This window comes from Notolepis coatsorum, assembly GCF_963971535.1.
Source record: "Notolepis coatsorum genome assembly, chromosome: 7".
Lineage (NCBI taxonomy): Eukaryota > Metazoa > Chordata > Actinopteri > Aulopiformes > Paralepididae > Notolepis > Notolepis coatsorum.
The window spans coordinates 140,616,819-140,635,046 of record NC_140171.1 but is presented as its reverse complement, the minus strand read 5'-3'; the positions used below and the strand labels follow the sequence as shown (position 1 = coordinate 140,635,046).

Sequence of the window (18,228 nt, the reverse complement as noted above, 5' to 3'; positions counted from 1 at the left end):
GCATAGGTCAGTCAGTAGCAGAAGTCAGTGGGAATAGAATAATTCCTACGATGGGGTACTAGGCTAACGCCGCCTGGCGTAGGATGGCAATTATAGGGGGAAACGCTGGTACCGCTGGAGACAAGGGGGTTCCTCCCAGAGATGTAAGCTCTGGAGGAGAGAGGAATGTTCGGATACTCAGTCTGATCAATTGAAGAAGAAGGGGGTTCACGTACAGAATCCAGTCCTTGTAATCCAAAGCTCAGCCACAAAGCAATAACTGTAATCCAATTGCACGATAGCAATGATGATAGCCAGCTAGCCTCAATCCACGAAGCCAGCCCGAAGTAGGTCCTTACGGTGGTTAAATCCAAACGACAGTGGGTATTAACGAGGCTCTTCTCCAAGGGTAGTACGTTCCACAATCACTATAATCCAACCAATACTGGTTCTGCAATCGCCGCCGTCGGTTCCAATATGCACATGTCCAGTAGGTTCTCCGACTAGGCCTCCTCGTGTACTGGCACCAATGTATTTAGTCCACGCACACTGGCTAAGGTTCCACTAGCTGAACGAACTGCTGGGTAATGCTACACACGAACGAACTGCTGTTGGCACGATACACAATAAATAACGACTCTTTACTTCACATTAAGCTAAGTCGAACTTGACGTTACTGCATTAAATCTGACACTTTTACTATTCACTTCGCACGTGGTTCTCAACGCTCTGTTAGACGCACTGCTTCTCACTACATTAGAATCACACTGAACTTGATGAACGATGAACAGCTACTGTTCGCACCTGCCGCGCTATATATACTTAAGTAGCTTTCTAGTGCCAAACCTAACCACTTGCCCGGAATCAATGCGCTGCCAAGGGCATGTCCCGACTTGCCCCAAACTCGCCCTTAAACCTGTCTGAGTGCGAGACTGCCTGGCGCCGCCGTCAGGGGCATTATCCAATGAGGAAAGTGAATATTACTGGGATTCAAACGCAGGCTTAAAGGGATATAACGTGTATATATAAATAATATACAAGGTATATAAAACAATAAATGTAGATTCTCAGCTTTAATCTGGCCCTTCACAACATATTAACTTAAAGACCATATTAACTAATAAAGACCATGCTGGAATATGACTGCCTTTTTCCGTTTTGTTCGATTAATACCCAGGGATTAAAGTTCTCCTCAATTCTATTCCAAATTGCGACGGATTTTCCGTAAATTTTCTACCTGCTGCATATGATTTGTAGATGCATACAATCTATTTTGATGTCGGTATTGGGTAGCCTATATAAACAATAATACGAGAGCATATACAAGAACAAAGAATGATTCATCTCATTCATGATGTAGCCTATACGCCATGTGTAGCCTGCCTATATGTGATCAATACAAACTTGCACTTGAATTCCATCATGTCTGTGTGCGGGAGCTCACAAGGCTGTTGTCACAATGTAAATAAGAACGTGCACTGAAAAGTTACAGTATGTAGTTGGTTGATTATTTGTATGACAGTCAGTAAACCCTTGCAAAAAGTATCAGTTTTATTTAATGAATTGAAAACATGCATCATGCCTTTCCTCCCGGCAGCAACGACATTTATCAGGCAAATGCCCATCACTGAGTGGAATCCCTTTCTATTCACATAACTGCATTTGTGATGGAGCTTTGACAGCTACATGGGTGGTACAGTAACAGCTATTGCTCGATCCATCTACAATATCACGATGGACCGTGCCATGTATAGCCTATGTGATCAATAAAAACGCGAACTTGAATCCCATCATCATATTAATATGTTGTGTCTGTCCACTATGTTTATTACTTTGTTATTTTTCTTTTTACTTTATTTTTTAGCGTTTATCGCTTTTCTGGTCAAGCATGACCGACAGAAACAGGTTGAAATGGGATGTAGAGCAGGGGAAGACATTCTGAGAAATGACGGCGGGTCCGGGAATCGAACTCGTGTCCCCCAGATCCGTGATGAGCACGGTTTTCCCCGACGCAGAAATAGCGCCGAGATATGCGGTGAGCTACGGGAGCTCCCTCCCCCCCCCTATCTATGTAAAGCGACCTTGGGTCTCTTGAAATGCGCTATATAAAATTAAGCTATTATTATTATTATCACGTCTGTGCGCAGAGCTCACAAAAAAAAAATACTGTCTTTTACTTTTAGTCTCAGTGAAGTTTCAATGGAGGTATCTATTCTAACCAACAAATTGAAGTAGAAAGCATTTCGTTGTGGCCAATCTTATTTGGAAACATGACACAAAATAATAGTATGTCGCTTTTTATTTGAAACAATATTTAATCGCGTTTGGAGGTGGGTGTTCTGCGTCTGCCCCCCACGTGCCAAACAAGCAGGCCAACCTCTTGTTCGCGCGTGAGCCCGTTATAATTACACTACTGTCGCTATTTTACAATGAACTATAATGAATTACGGGTCATATGTTGAACACGCCAGTGTTGGAAGTAATGCACGGAAGCTTATTTCCGCGTTGCAGACATGCAGCCTTCATATTCTACCACCGGGCGTCAGCTACGCATACGCACAAAGTCAAGCACAAGTTCAATTTGATAAGTCCCACACTTTGCTTAGAAATGATCGTACGCAGGGGTTACGCACATATTTGTGCGTACGCAACATTCTTTCCAAGGTGAGTGGCTGCTCTGGTGCAATACCGGCTTGTTGGATGACTAGAGTTTCCAAAGAGGGCGTAAATATTAATAATATGCCATTTAACTGATAGACACACAAAATATATTTATTTATGTTAATTTAATTGTGTTGATGTCTTCATTTCTGCTAAATAAGTATGTACATTTTGTTTGGTTTGGTAAACATTGCACTATGAACAGTGTCTATCAGTCTACTGTATGTGTGTAGGGGCAGGTACAATAAGAGTTTTCTTCATCTTCCTGTTCCTTTCGGCCATGGAATTTAGTGGATCATCATCATCATTAGCTGATCATCAAGTGAACTATCATGTACTGAAGACACTGTCGGACTGTAACAATTCCATGTACGAATAAATAAAAATGATGATGATGATGAATAACATTAAAAAGCACTTTGATAATGTTGATCAAAGCCTTATGCATTCAATCTCGCTCATTGTGTTTGTGAGGCCCTGTCGGAGAGGGACAGTTACATTATATAATATATTACCTTTATTTATGCTCAGAAATCATTGAGGACACCATTTGGACCACATGATTTAGTGTGCGAAATCTTCAGCAAGGGGTTTAAGTTGAATTTGTATGGGGGGTGGGGGGGGGGGGCTGCTTAATTGCGTGTTTCTTGGGATACTGCCCAAGCCTGTCCTCGGTCTGGCATTTTAATAAAGCGTCCTGATGGAGACACACGGGCCCCGGCCATCTGTCTTCATGAGCCACCTGATGCTCCGAAGCAGCTCTCCCTGTCTCGTTCTCTCCCTGCCACCGACATCACACCTCTCAAGCCCCGCCCTCTTTTCACGATCCTCCCAATTGTCTGTCCACCGTGCAGATTGATTGATTGAATGACAATTTTATTAACAGATTGCAGAATGGTTACAATACAGTACGGCTCAATACACACAATTGTTAAGGGGATGGAGACCAGAGAAAGACTTTCGTCTTGTTTACATCAGGGTCCCCAATTTTCAATTCATAATGAATTTTAAGTAAGGGTGCAACTTGCTCCGTGCAATCCATTCTTTGTGGATCTAGCCCTATGTGTGTTGTCCATGTCAGATCCTCTGAGATGTGGACCCCCAGGTACTTGAAGCTGCTCACCCTGTCCACTGTAGCCCTGTTTATCCTCAGTGGTGGTGTGTGTGTCCCCTGCTGTGTTCTCCTAAAATCCACGATCAGCTCCTTGGTTTTACCAATGTTCAGGAGCAGGCTGTTGTCCCGACACCAGCGTTCCAGTACCTCAACCTCCTCCCGGTAGGCCTTCTCGTCGTTGTCAGAGATCAGCCCCACCACTGTGTCGTCCGCAAACTTCACTATGGAGTTGGAGCTGAACTTGGCCACACAGTCATGTGTGTATAGTGAATACAGCAGGGGGCTCAGAACACAGCCCTGGGGGGACCCGATACTCAGGGTGATGGTGTTGGAGGTCTGACCCCCCACTCTGACCGTCTGGGGCCTTTCACTCAGAAAGTCCAGTATCCAGGCGCTCAGAGCGGAGCTCAGACCCAGCTCGATCAGCTTGTCCACCAGTCTGGTGGGGACTATGGTGTTGAACGCTGAGCTGTAGTCAATGAACAACAGTCTCACATAGCCCCCCTTCTGGCAGTCTAGGTGAGAGAGTGTGCTGTGTAGTACCTGAGAGGCCGCATCGTCAGTGGACCTGTTTGGCCGGTATGCAAATTGCATAGGGTCCATATCACTGGGGAGGGAGGCACAAATGTAATCCTTAACCAGCCTCTCAAAACATTTCATGGCCACAGAAATGAGTGCCACCGGTCTGTAGTCATTAAGAACTGTTGGGGAGGATTTCTTTGGTACCGGTATTATAGTGGACACCTTGAAACAGGCAGGGACCACGGACTCAGCCAGGGATAGATTAAATATGGTGGTGAACACTGGGGCTAGCTGGCTAGCACAGGACTTAAGTATACGTCCTGTTATCCCATCTGGGCCAGCTGCCTTTCTGGTGTTCACCAGAATAAATGCTCTTCTCACACTGTGTTCCGTCAATGAGAGAGTGCCCCCCCCCGCGTATGCCCTCCTCCGTCCACGACGGCCGGCGCGTCAGTGACATCATTAGCCGGTGAGCTAGCGTCGCTACTGTTTGCACCAAACCGATAAACCAATAAAAGGTCCAGGTGAAATCTCCCTCAAAATGTGCTTTATGGTTATTAGTAGGGGTGGGACGATATATCGATCTATTATCAATGATCCAATAGGATGGATGCAACGTAAAAAGATCGATTCATATTGGTATTTTGAAAATCCTGTGGAGAGTCGTATCCGCTCCACAGCACAGCAGTAGCATCTGAAACGTGGACATTACAACAGAGCAAGGCTACATAGTGTGCCTATTTTGCGACCCAAAACAAGTCCCTGCTGTTTTATTCCGCAACGGTCAAATGCATCTAACATGCTTTGTAATCCTCGCCATTCCTTTATGCCCACGTCGCGTTAAATACCAAAATTCTAACAAGCTAACCATGATCATGGCATCCAATGTAATAAAAAAAGTCAATCAACGAACTCGATTCTTGTACCGGATCTCCTCTCTGGTAAACAGGAATACCCTGAAGACTCTGGCAGGAGCACTCATTCAAAAGTACTACGACTATGCTTGCACCTCATGGTACCAAAGCACCTCAAAGGCGCTAAAAACAAAATTACAAACATCTCAAAACAAACTGGTCAGACTACTGCTTGACCTTACTCCTAGAACCCACCTCACCCCTGCCCACTTTGACAACCTAGGATGGCTTAGAGTAGACGACAGAGTACAGCAACTTGCAATGGGCCTGGTCTACAAGATACACTACACGACCAAGGTACCCATGTACATGTCAAAATACTTCCCAAAGGTCAGTGAATACCACAATCACAACACCAGAGGGAGCTCCACAAATCATGTTAAACCCAGATTCGGCTCAAACAAGGGACTAAACACGTTTCGCAATTATGCCACATCAATGTGGAACGCCCTACCCAAAGCTGTAAAGGAATGTGAATCACTACCCACTTTCAAAACCACTCTCAGGGAACACCTACGGGAGACTGCAATTCGAAACTGGCCCCTGTAAATGGCCTAACCCAACCCCCTCCAATGTACAGTAATTTACCTAGTATGGTTGTCAATATTCCAATGTACAGTTTTGCTTGTTTGTACAGTGTCCCCCCCCCCCCAACCCCCTCCAATGTAAATTACCTAGTATGGTTGTCAATATCCCAATGTACAGTTTTGCTTGTACAGTTGTACAGTGTTTCCCCCCCCCCAACCCCTCCCTACCCAACCCCCCCCCACACAACCCCACCCAACCTCCTCCAATGTACAGTTTTTATGTCAAATGTATATACTCCCCTTTCTGGACTCTTTTTGTATCACAAACAGTACTGTATTTGCAAATCTGGTATGTCATAAATGTATAGATGTAGCAGTACTGTCTATCTGTATGTCATGTATGTCATATATGTCCTGATGAATTGAAAATGGGGGACCCTGATGTAAACTAGACGAAAGTCTTTCTCTGGTCTGCATCCCCTTAACAATTGTGTGTATTGAGCTGTACTGTGTTGTACCCATTCTGCAATCTGTTAATAAAGTTTTCAATCAATCAATCAGAGCCACAGACAGAGAGAACAGCAGAGTGGGGACTGGGGAAGGGGGGGCAGGCATTCTCCCTTTCTCTGTGTGTGTGTGTGCGTGTGCGTGTGTGTGTGTGTGTGCGCAATACAAAATACAATACATAATAAATGTATTCATGATCATCATGCAACATAAAACAATTGTAGGAACGGTTTGGGAGAGGAAGGGGTTTTAGGTTGCGTGTTCCAAAAAAATTTACTTAAAGTTTAAAGCTCAATATATCAAAACGTGGCACTTTACAGTGAACAGGAGGTCTATTTATATTAAAAACAATAGATTGTTTTTCATTTAAATGTCTGGAAGAGCTAAAAAAAAATATATAGTTGATCTAAATGTTACTGGTTGTGTTAAATGGGCATATAATATCGTCTCATATCGATCGCAGGCACCTGAATCGAATCGTATGGTATCATAGCAGACTTTGTGATATCGGCAAATATTGTATCGTTGTCCAAAGACTCGATATCGTATCGTATCGTGATGAAACTGGTGATTCCCACGCCCCTAGTTATTAGTAGTGTAAGGGGCTGAGGGGAATAGTGATTGATGGCTGCTATGTTCCTATGAGCTTGTTGGCTCCTCCTAGTGGAGAGAGGAGGACTGACAGCTTCACACATGCTGACCCACACACACAGCTGTCTCAATCAGCGTGCCTATCAGAGAGCACAGACAAAGAGCCTGAGAGTGTGTCTTGCATTGAAGAGTGAGAGAGATATTTTCCCTAACGGCGTTGCACTTCCGCGTTCGGTTTGCGTGATCTGATTGGCCACTAGGGCTGCAACGATTAGTCGACATAATCGACGACGTCGATTATAAAAAAATCGAGAAATTGTTGCGTCGATTAGTCATTAAAAAAAAATAAAATAAAAAATTTTGTGCACTACCTGTCTTTGTGAGAGTGGCTTCTCAGGGTTCCAGACAACATCATAACATGATGATCCCATAGCAAATTTTGGACATTGAAAACATTGTTCCCCTGCAGGAGATGATGATCAGACTAGACACACAATACATTACACACGCACTCCTCTCACTCACACACAGCGATCAGAGTAAGACACACACATACACACTCCTCTCACTCACACACAGCGATCAGAGTAAGACACACACACATACACACTCCTCTCACTCACACACAGCGATCAGAGTAAGACACACACACATTCACACTCCTCTCTCTCACACACAGCGATCAGAGTAAGACACACACACTAGGGCTGGGCGATATGGAAAAAAATCATATCGCGATAACGATATGATAATTTTATTTTATTTCTCGATATCGATAATTATCGAATTGTTATAAGTATAAAAAAATTAAATTATTTTTTTTTCTTTTTTTTAAACAACAGATGTATGTTTATTTTGCAGCAATTCTTTGTCATTGCCGCCATCTTTAGTGTTACATCCCCTCACACTCCAGTTCTCAGGCTGCAGCTGGTTTAAAAGCTAAAGTAAACCGGCTTCTCTGCTGGCTGTGGCTCCAGAGGAGTTGAACAGTTCTGGCTCTGCTAGTTTATTTTCGATCTTTTGGCGCTTTTTTGGTGGACAAACCACCGCACATGTGCACTGTGACTCGTGACTGGAGTCTAGTTCTGCTAGCACACATAGCCTACTGTGTACAGACGGTTTCAAAATGTATTTTAAATTAGAAAGCAAACAAAATAAATGGACAAGAGAAAAAGAAATCTGAATTTGGTCAGTATTGTCATTTGGACAAGCAACGCCATTACTTTAAGTTGCAGGCAAGAAAGACAAGTCTGTCCACTGTCTCTGGTTTTAAAACTGCCCTGTTGCAGGTAAAAAAAAAAAAAAAAACGATTTTTCAATTTTTTTTTATTTCGATATTCGATATCGATTATTAAAATATATCGCGATATTTATCGTTATCGTTATATCGCCCAGCCCTAACACACACATACACAAATTACACAGTACACACCTCTCACTCACACAGCGATCAGAGTAAGACACACACAAATTACACAGTACACACACTCCTCTCACTCACACAGCGATCAGAGTAAGACACACACACATACACACACACACGGACTCCTCTCACACACAGCAAACAAAATACCTAGAAGTCTGTCTGATCTGACTCATCCCCCTCTCCCCTTACAGCTGTTCCACGTCACCCTCCTGGTCCTGGACCAAGTTACAGCCCCATCAGCCGCGGTGCTGGGGGCAGATGCTGCTAGTTATTTTTTTTTTATTATTATTTTTTTAGTTATTTAAAGTACACTTCCACTTTAATTTGTATTATTTAATTTATTTATCTTGTTTTCTGTATTGTGATTGCTGTATTGTTCTTCAAATACATTTTCATTTAAAGTGGCTTATGATCCAAATTCAAATGTTTCATGAGTCATTATTTTAATTTGCTATGGGATCATCATGTTATGATGTTGTTGTTTGGTCCTGACAAGAGTCTCAAAGTCTGGGGTGATGGTAGACAAGCAACTCTGAGGTCATGCTCAATGTCCAATCTGTTCCTCTGCTCTGTCTTCAGCTGGACCAGAGCTGAGAAGCCACTTTCACAAAGATAGGTAGTTTAAAAAAAAAAAAAAAAATTATATCCTTTTTTTTTGTTTTTGTTTACATAATTGGTTTTCGATTAGTCGACTAATCGAAAAAATAATCGACAGATAGTCGACTACCGAATTAGTCATTAGTTGCAGCCCTATTGGCCACTGATGTTTTTTTTCAGCGCCAATCGCATTACTCCTAACAATCGCGCCAGCAGGCTGTTACCCTAACCCTAACCCTAATCAACTAACCCTAACCTTAACCCTAACCGTAACCAACTAACCCTAACCGTAACCAACTAACCCTAACCTTAACCAACTTCGAAAGAGAGCGACTTCGAAAGAGTCGCCAAGCTTAACCAGTTTGTTAGGAGTAACGCGAATGGCGCTGAAAAAAACGTCAGTGGCCAATCAGATTGCGCAAACCGAACGCGGACGTGCAACTCCGTTAGGGAAAATATACATGCGGCCCGGCCTAGTTATGGACTGGACTACAGTGAAGGCAGTTAGGTGCTCCAGTGGGAGCCGGTATGATTTTGTGGTTTTCTTAATTTTCTGTTTGCCTAAATAAATGCCCCTGGCCATTGTCCAGCGGGGAGCTAAAGCGATTTGACTGTGTGTTTGATTACTTGTACAACCATATTGCACCTTCCACCTACCCCTGTCTGCTCCCTTTGTTACAGTAGTAATACACATAGCTGAACCTATGATGAACAACCGTCTTGTCTCAAGACCTTTCACTACACTGGGCCTCAGTGCCTCAGTCTGAATACTGAGTTCTAACAGCATGTGCCTGTGTATTAAACTGTCAATGTGGAGGATTAATTGAGCACATGTGAAGTAACCTACTGTAAACTATGTGAAGTAGCCTACTGTAAACTATGTGAAGTAGTCTACTGTAAACTATGTGAAATAGCCTACTGTAAATGTTACAAAGGATCAGATTAAGCCGAATATATATATTTATTACTTGAGATATATTGTATAGTATTTGTATATCGTCTGATATCCCTTGTATATTCTTTGTACATATACACGGAATATCCCTTTACCTAGTACAGACCATAATATTTCGTTCTCCTATTGGACAGCGATCCCCTAGGCGCCACGGCCATACCCCCAAGGTCTAGTTCAAAGTCACCGCCAAGACATGCCTGGACATGACCGGCTCTGCGCAAGAATACGAGACAGAAATAAGGCTGGTACTAGATTGTTCACCTAACGTATAAATGCGGCGCAGGTGGATACAGCAGTAATCTTAGGCGGCGGTTACACCTTTCGTATCATCTTCGTATTGTTTTCATATGCGTATCGCCGCGACGTCGTGCGCCTCGAGTCACACTTTCGTTTTTTTTCCGTTTTTGTCACCCGAGCACACTGATGTAGTACACTGCCAAAGCAGTAGGTGGCAGTAGGTGGCAAACATGAAGGCAATTTCAACCAATCAGAACGAATGTGCCAATACACTTCCTGGAAGCTCCAGCAAAGAAAATGTCAATAAGGCAGGCGCCTATGCCGCGCCACCATCTTGCCTATTTACTCAATGCAGCAATTCTTTTTCAGCAAAGCCTAATAAAAGTGCAATAAACAAAACGGATACATTCACTGTGTGTTGTGCCTGTCATTTGTTGATGAAACAAAACTAACATCAACACAAGTGACCACCAAGAGCGGATAGTTTAGTCTAAAAAACGATCGGTAGCATTGTTAGCTGCATGCTAACGTCAATGGAGTATGCCATTATAACAATATAGCATTGTGGCTAGAAGCTAACGTTAGCTCACGCTACTTAGCCAGCACCAAAACTGATGATATCGCGAGCTATCAGTAGTTAGATAACATTAGAGACAACGCTGTGTGTATTAAACAAAGGTGAATAGATGACTGGGCCATTTTGTTTAATGCTTGTTAAGTTGAAAGAGGAGCTCTGAGCTAACAGGGTCTGAATCCTGATAGCTCACGTTAGCCAGCTGCTCATGCAATCGGTAATGCTAGCAGAATGAATGGATGTAAACTTTATTTAACATATTGCATATGGGTACAATACAATACGGCTCAATACAAACAATTGTTAAGGGAATGCAGACTGTTGTAGCTTGGACTGGGGTCCTTATAACAATAACTTGACAACACATGGTAGCTGAAGCTATTTGGGACACTGAGCTATGTCCCAAACACACACACTGTTGTCACCGGAAGGGCACGCAGATGGTATCTACTGCGCATGGGCATTTTCGCAACAACGGCTAGCGTGCTGACTACACGCTGTTGTCGATTCGTTTTTTTTGCGTATCTCCAAACGCAAACACAATTTTGCGTTTCAGCCGTATCCACAAAAAAACGCCAAAAAACGCATTTCTGTGTAATAGGGACATCAAACGTCGTCAAAAACGTATAAAAAACGCCAGGAATACACTAGTCTAACCATGGCCTAAGTAACAAGTTGAAGCCTCACACCACGATACAACGTGCTGTGAAGTGGGCCCGTTTTGCCCCAAAATAGAGCCTTGAGACCGCGTGCGAATTGATAGCTGAAGTGTCAGAGTTTAACGCTGTATCGTCGAGTTCGACCTATTCTATTATTAAGTAATAGTCTATTACAGGGTTAGAAATTAACATTTTTTTTCAAGGGCTTTTTTTGCCCCCCTTAATTGCTTTTCGGGGGCTTTTTTTATTTCGGGGGCACAACATTTTTATAATGAAAATTAACATAAAGATTATAAAACATTCTTGACACTTTTTTTTACAGTCTTCGTCCCTATGTTTGATAACGTAATGTTAATGTCTCCATATATAGGGCTCTACGCTAACCTTTTTCCCAAGGAGCACATGTGCTCCTAAATAAAATGTTAATAAATAAAATCTAAATACAAATTTAGGAGCACACAGAAATTTAGGAGCACAGTGACAATTGTTCAAGTAACACACACACACGCACACGATGTGTGACATCATGGCTTGGTTTCATGTTTTGAGGTACCTTCAATTATCTGTAAATAATACATACATACTCTATCTAAATAGATTAAATATTATTGTCCCTGAGTGAGGGCAAGTTGTGTTGTTGTCTTGATATAATAACCGGTTGCCTCTGGATCAATGAATGTCTAATATTGAATAATATTATTAGATATTTTATTTTTAACATCCCTAATTCCAACAGTCAAGAGGCTTGTTTCAAATTGATGAAAAACCCCACACACGCAACGTTTGTGAGTATAGGCTCTGGCCAGATCGATCAATGAAATACGTTGCGCGCTCAGCGCTGTGGAATGAAGGAAATGCGCATCGGGATCGGATTTGGATGTTATTCTTTTGGAGTTGTGTTACAAATGGAATGGTCTTTCCCCGCCGAACACAAGTTACTTAACGTTACACGGGTCGCGCTATGCAGATGCTTAGCTTGCTAACGTTAAGATAGCAGTGTAATGCTTGATGAGAGCAGAGCGCTCTCTCTGTGTTCGCAGCACCTCTCAAGTGCCTGTAACACGCAGCGGGCCCCGCCTCCCTCCTCCTTGGAACAAACATTCCACCCAAAAACTGAATTTCAGTCCAGTTTCAATCTGAACTATTAACAGCGGAGCTGTTTTGTAATCTTCACAATCACTCGTCTGTCTCGCACACTGCAAGTAAATGATTTTTCCGGTTTGCACACACACATATTATTAGGGGCAATACGAGGGAAATGCTCGCACTGTAGAGCATATATATAATTATATATATAATTAGTAAACTGTCGGGGGCTTTTTTTGCCCCCCTTAACTGAGTTTCGAGGGCATTTGGTCAATTTTCGAGGGCATTTTGCCCCAAGCCCCCGTTAATTTCGAACCCTGGTCTATTATGTATAGTGTATCGTGCGGCTACCGTTCTACAGTGACCAGCATTACCAACGCTTCCTCGTACCGAGCTAGTGTGCTTATCCAGGCTGGGCGGCCTAACCTGGTGCCGTCATCCGAGGAGCCCTAGACGAGAACCGTGTGGATATGTACACTGGATAACCTACACCGGCGACTACAGAGCCCTTTTCGGCTGGATTATATTTGCTTTGGTCCTGTAGCTGATGGAGCGGAGAATCGTCTACACCCACAACTGTGTGGGATTTACCCTGTGAGGAGCAACGTCGAGCCCGCCTCTAGGACCCCTGAGGCTGGCTAGCTTTCCTCCATGCGGCACTGCATACCGGAGAATAGCTGTTGTTCGTCTGCGGATCAAGGGATTATTGCACTGTCTCCTGTACCTGGAGTCTCCTTATTCCTCGTTGACCAGTAGTAATGTACATAACTCAGTAGTGGTTCAATGATACCATACTTATTCAATACAGTCAGGGAATTGTACCCCTCAGTTACAGTAAACATGAAGTAGCCTACTGTAAACATGAAGTAGTCTACTGTAAACTATGTGAAGTAGCCTACTGTAAACTATGTGACGTAGTCTACTGTAAACTATGTGAAGTAGCCTACTGTAAACATGAAGTAGCCTACTGTAAACATGAAGTAGCCTACTGTAAACTATGTGAAGTAGCCTACTGTAAACTATGTGAAGTAGTCTACTGTAAACATGAAGTAGCCTACTGTAAACATGAAGTAGCCTACTGTAAACATGAAGTAGCCTACTGTAAACATGAAGTAGCCTACTGTAAACTATGTGACGTAGTCTACTGTAAACCATGTGAAGTAGCCTACTGTAAACATGAAGTAGCCTACTGTAAACATGAAGTAGCCTACTGTAAACTATGTGACGTAGTCTACTGTAAACTATGTGAAGTAGCCTACTGTAAACTATGTGAAGTAGCCTACTGTAAACATGAAGTAGCCTACTGTAAACATGAAGTAGCCTACTGTAAACATCGCTCGTATGAGTGCGACAAAAATATGCTGTAGATTTCAATTTGCATCCGGTTCTTGATACCCAACCCTACTTGGAAAAGCAGCTGGAGTGTGCGAAACAGAGACTCGTTAGATTTGATTAAAACAGAACAAAAAAAACAATTTCTTGATTCAGAACAATTTGATCATGGATGAACAAAACATTCAATGCGAATGGTTGATTTGAATTTCAAGGACTTTTTAAGCACCTTGTTTGTGCATTCCAGGCCTTGACTTGTTTTTTATTTATTTATTTTTTATCAAGCACTTTAAACACATAAAGGACCTTGTGCGAACCCTGCTATGAACAAAACAAAATGGACTTTCCTCATGCTTGAGTTGTAACAACGTACGGTTATAATTATACTCACTCATCTCCTCGATTACTTCTGGGTCACATTCTCTGTACTTCTCCAGATCGGTTTGCAGATGAGCTCGCTCCTCTCTCAGAGCCGTCAGTTCCTTCAGCAATGAGTCTCTCTCATCCTACACACATCGTATGAAAACAATTACTTTTTTTTTGTAAGTTAGACATAATCTTTCCGTTTTATTCCTTCCTTATATAATTAGCTCAGAATCACAACTTAAAATGTCACTAGTTTCAGGAAGAAATTCAGTATCTTATACAAATATTTGTTCCCTACATGATGAGTGGGTGTTCTTACTGTATCTTGACGTCCTACTTTCGCGTTGTCAACAGCTTGCTGGAGAGAGACTTTCCGTTGCTTAGCCTCAGAATGCTATAGAGGAAAAATATATAAAAGACAAAATTAACCAATGACGCTAAGTAGTTTAGATGTTTTCTATACTGTGGCCTAAATTAACCAACTATTGTACTGTTAAGTAGTTATACTGTGACCTAAATTAACCAGCTATTGTACCACTAAGCAGTTTTAGATTTCTTCTGTGACCTAAATGAAATGCACAGTAAAAACTGCACACCGGATATCGCTTTTTTGCTAATAGTTTGAACATGAAAAAGAAGGAACAATTACCTGCAATCAACTACGATTACGGTCTTCCACTAATGGCAACAAATGGCCAGAGAGGCAGATCATTAACCCTTTCACTACCACACTACAGAAGGTTAACCCTTTCACTACCACACTACAGAAGGTTAACCCTTTCACTACCACACTACAGAGGGTTAAGACGGGGCGAATACAACTTCATGGCACAATAAAGACACCGGGTTGTCACTTTCCAAGGGGTGAGATCAAGTCCAATTTGTTTTTTCTTTCCTCATATTTTTGACTGCCTCAGCCATCCACATCGTAAATTCGATGAAGCTTAACCTTTTCTTTATTTTATAGATACCATAAATTGGGTACATACATTAACATGACATGTCTCAGGCCATTTCAGACACGATCAAACTGGCGCCATTGACCTCGATAATCAAATAAACCTCGCCGTCATGTACAGTATGCTTACGGAAATATGATATCCCATAGCATACAGCATACGATTAGATAACGGGTCGTGTCATTCATAGCTGCATTTTACTTTTATCTCAGCAATCGGTGACACTGTTAGCCAGCCACCGAGTATTCAGCAGCACCCTCGTCCTGATACGATACGCAGCACTGGGGGAAAGTCAAGTCAAGTCATTTATTTATATAGCACATTTAAAACCTCAGAGAGCTCAGAGAGCCGTACTGCTGTACAGTAACTACATAATTAAAAATGATAGACATTAGTGACAGTGTAACAGAGGACAATACAATACATGACAAAAGACAGGATGGACAGTCAATAGAGTAGGACCACAAGACACTAGGAATATATACAACAGACGATCCAGTATGGCATAGGACAGTAGACAATATGTTATGACACAAAGACTATACAGCAGACAATATAGTAAGACATGAGACTAGCCGATATGTTATTGGAGTAGGACTATGCAACAGACAGTACGGTAAGACATAAGACACAGGGGATGACAATAAAGTAACTGGACACTGTAAAGAACACAGAACAGAGTAAGCACTAGGCTGACAGAGAAATGTGTAGAGTGTAAAGTGGGTCGTGGTGGAAGAGAAGAAATGGTAACCAGGACAACCAACTACAACCAAGACATCCGCTTTCTGACAAACAGCTACAGCCAAATACAATTAAGAGTCCAAATGGATAATTATTACCAGCATTCTTCTCATCAGGCATGTTGTACAGCTTACGTTCCAAGCCTGAAATCACTAAGCTAGTCGGTACTAGACAGGGTTGTTCATTCATGTCACTCACATAGTGTTTGGCTTTATAAAAGACTCTTACCTTTACACTTTAACATAGTCTAAATAATCAAGTGTGCTGTTAATTGTGATGAGGTATGAAACGATGACGACACACATTGAACCACAGCTGTCAGGACAGATGTGAGTATTCAGAACAGAATGTGTAGTTTCTCCTTTGTTTTATAACGTAATACACAATTGACAGGGTTCCCACAGACATTGCAAAATGAAATTCAAGGACTTTCAAGTACTTTTCCAAGCACTATTTTTCATTTTCAAAAGGGCATTTAACTCATTGACCGCCGGAGGTCGCTGTGGGCGTATGGCCGTTTGTACCAGCGCTGTAATGAAATGGGGGTATATGCCGGTGTTTGTAGTGCTGAAACTATATTAAATATTATAGCTATGGAATATGGATCTAATGACAGTCGATTGTCATTGAGTTTCTTCCGGTCAAGTTGCAAAAAACAGATTTTTTTCATCAATACATTCCCGTTTTATACCGTGGTGAATATGAGTATAGTTTTAGGGTAGTTCTGTGTAATCCCGGGAAACGCTGCTAAACAGCGTTTTAGTGCAATTCACTAAACACGTTGCCATTCCTCGCTTGGATCAACAATCAATCTGAAATCAACGCTAGATTATCGGTATTATGTTTCATCATGCATGCATAAAAGGGGGGGGGGCCTCCGTGCTTTGATCGCTACCAACGGGATACGTTACACACACACGGGGAGCGAAATTAAAGCCCGCCAAGCGCCATTTTCGGGCAGATTTTACGTTTGGCGGGTGGGACTGAGAGGTCTGTCCGCCATGTGGCGGGCAACGAAATAGTCATGTGAAAACCGATCGAATAACATGATCCAATTCTTAGCGGAGTTCTCACTCGCTGTCTCAAGCACACAGACATGCAACGCGCTGCTCCTCCCTCCTCCAGCCCCTCCCTCCTCCAGCCCCTCCCAACCCCATGTAAACAGAGAGGCTAGAGTCGGGCCGGTGTCCGGGCAGTCTGCTGACTGCTCTAACGTTAGCTACCGTTACAAAATTACCCAGTCAACTATTCACTTTTAGTTTAATACTGAGGCATTGTCCGTTATCTAGCCGGCTAGCTACTGATAGCTCCCGATATCAACAAATGCTCCAGCAAGTCTAGTAGTGCATAATACCTCCGTTGGATAGGTAGCTACCTAGTACACGTTAGCTCCAGTAGGGTCCAGCTGCAGCGCCGGAGAATACTTGCTGGAGCTGGAGGCTACAGTATAGGGTCCAGCTGCAGCGCCGGAGAATCCTTGCTGGAGCTGGAGGCTACTCGAGTATACACACAGACAGTGGAGCTGTTTGCAGATAGCGAGCATTTTGACTTGTTGCGTGGTGGCGATGTCTCGCAGATAATACAACTACAAGTATGATTATATAATATATATATTTTATAAAAATAAAATAAAAAAAAATTGGCTGGGAAAGAATTATCGGATCAACGCAAGATTGATAACATAGTCATTACCTTGTCTATGATGTACTGCAAAAAGAATAATTGTATTATCTGATCGCCATTCCAAATACGATCGCGATCGTGTATCCAACGTTATCCAGCATTGAACATGAACCCGGGGGGGCGGACCCTCGTCGATGCCATCCCTATAAGCGCTTGTCTTGCCGGAGTATTTAGACCCTGCACGCACGCCGCAGCTCGGCCCAGAAAACAAACCACATCGTTTCAAATGGAGTGCAATAGCGGCCGCAAGGCGTTAGGCGGCGGTATCGGACCATTGCGACACATCACAGCACAGCAGGATGAATTATGAATGGAAATAGCTAATAAAATAAATAAGGATCCAATAATGAGTATACTCGTTGTTGGCAGAATTCGATTGGCGGGCTATAACGAGTTGACTCCATTGTGTTAAAAGGATACAATTCACTTTTAAATGCTTTTAAATATTTTTTTATTGGGTCCAATATTTATGGCTTAACACATTGACCGCCAGCAGCAGGGGGCGCTGATACCCCATTCATCGCCAGGTTTTTATTCAATGGATATAGTTTTAGACTGTGACATTTGCGAGTGCTTAAAATATATCTTATATTATATCTATGGGTCTAATAACGCCGTAGTCAACATGCCCGAGACAGATTGTTTTTTCATCCGTACATTTCCGTTTTATAGCGTTTTGAATAGAGTATGGTTTGGGTGTTTTACAGTAATTCCAGGAAAAATACAAGAAAAAGGCATTTTACTGTAATCCAGTCACCACGTTGTAATTCTTTCGGCTGATTATTTAATCATCCTGAA

At 42.5% G+C, this 18,228-nt stretch overlaps 1 protein-coding gene across 1 annotated transcript in view; it reads right to left on the bottom strand.

Moving 5' to 3' along the window:
• The window catches only part of mnd1 (meiotic nuclear divisions 1 homolog), a 44,534-nt gene that overhangs the window by 16,690 nt on the left and 9,616 nt on the right, over positions 1-18,228 (bottom strand). The window contains exons 5-6 of the mRNA XM_084318165.1: positions 14,367-14,441; positions 14,073-14,187 (exon numbers count right to left, since the gene is read on the bottom strand). Coding sequence (XP_084174291.1) covers positions 14,073-14,187; positions 14,367-14,441 — 190 coding nt within the window. The remainder of the gene's footprint in view (positions 1-14,072; positions 14,188-14,366; positions 14,442-18,228) is intronic.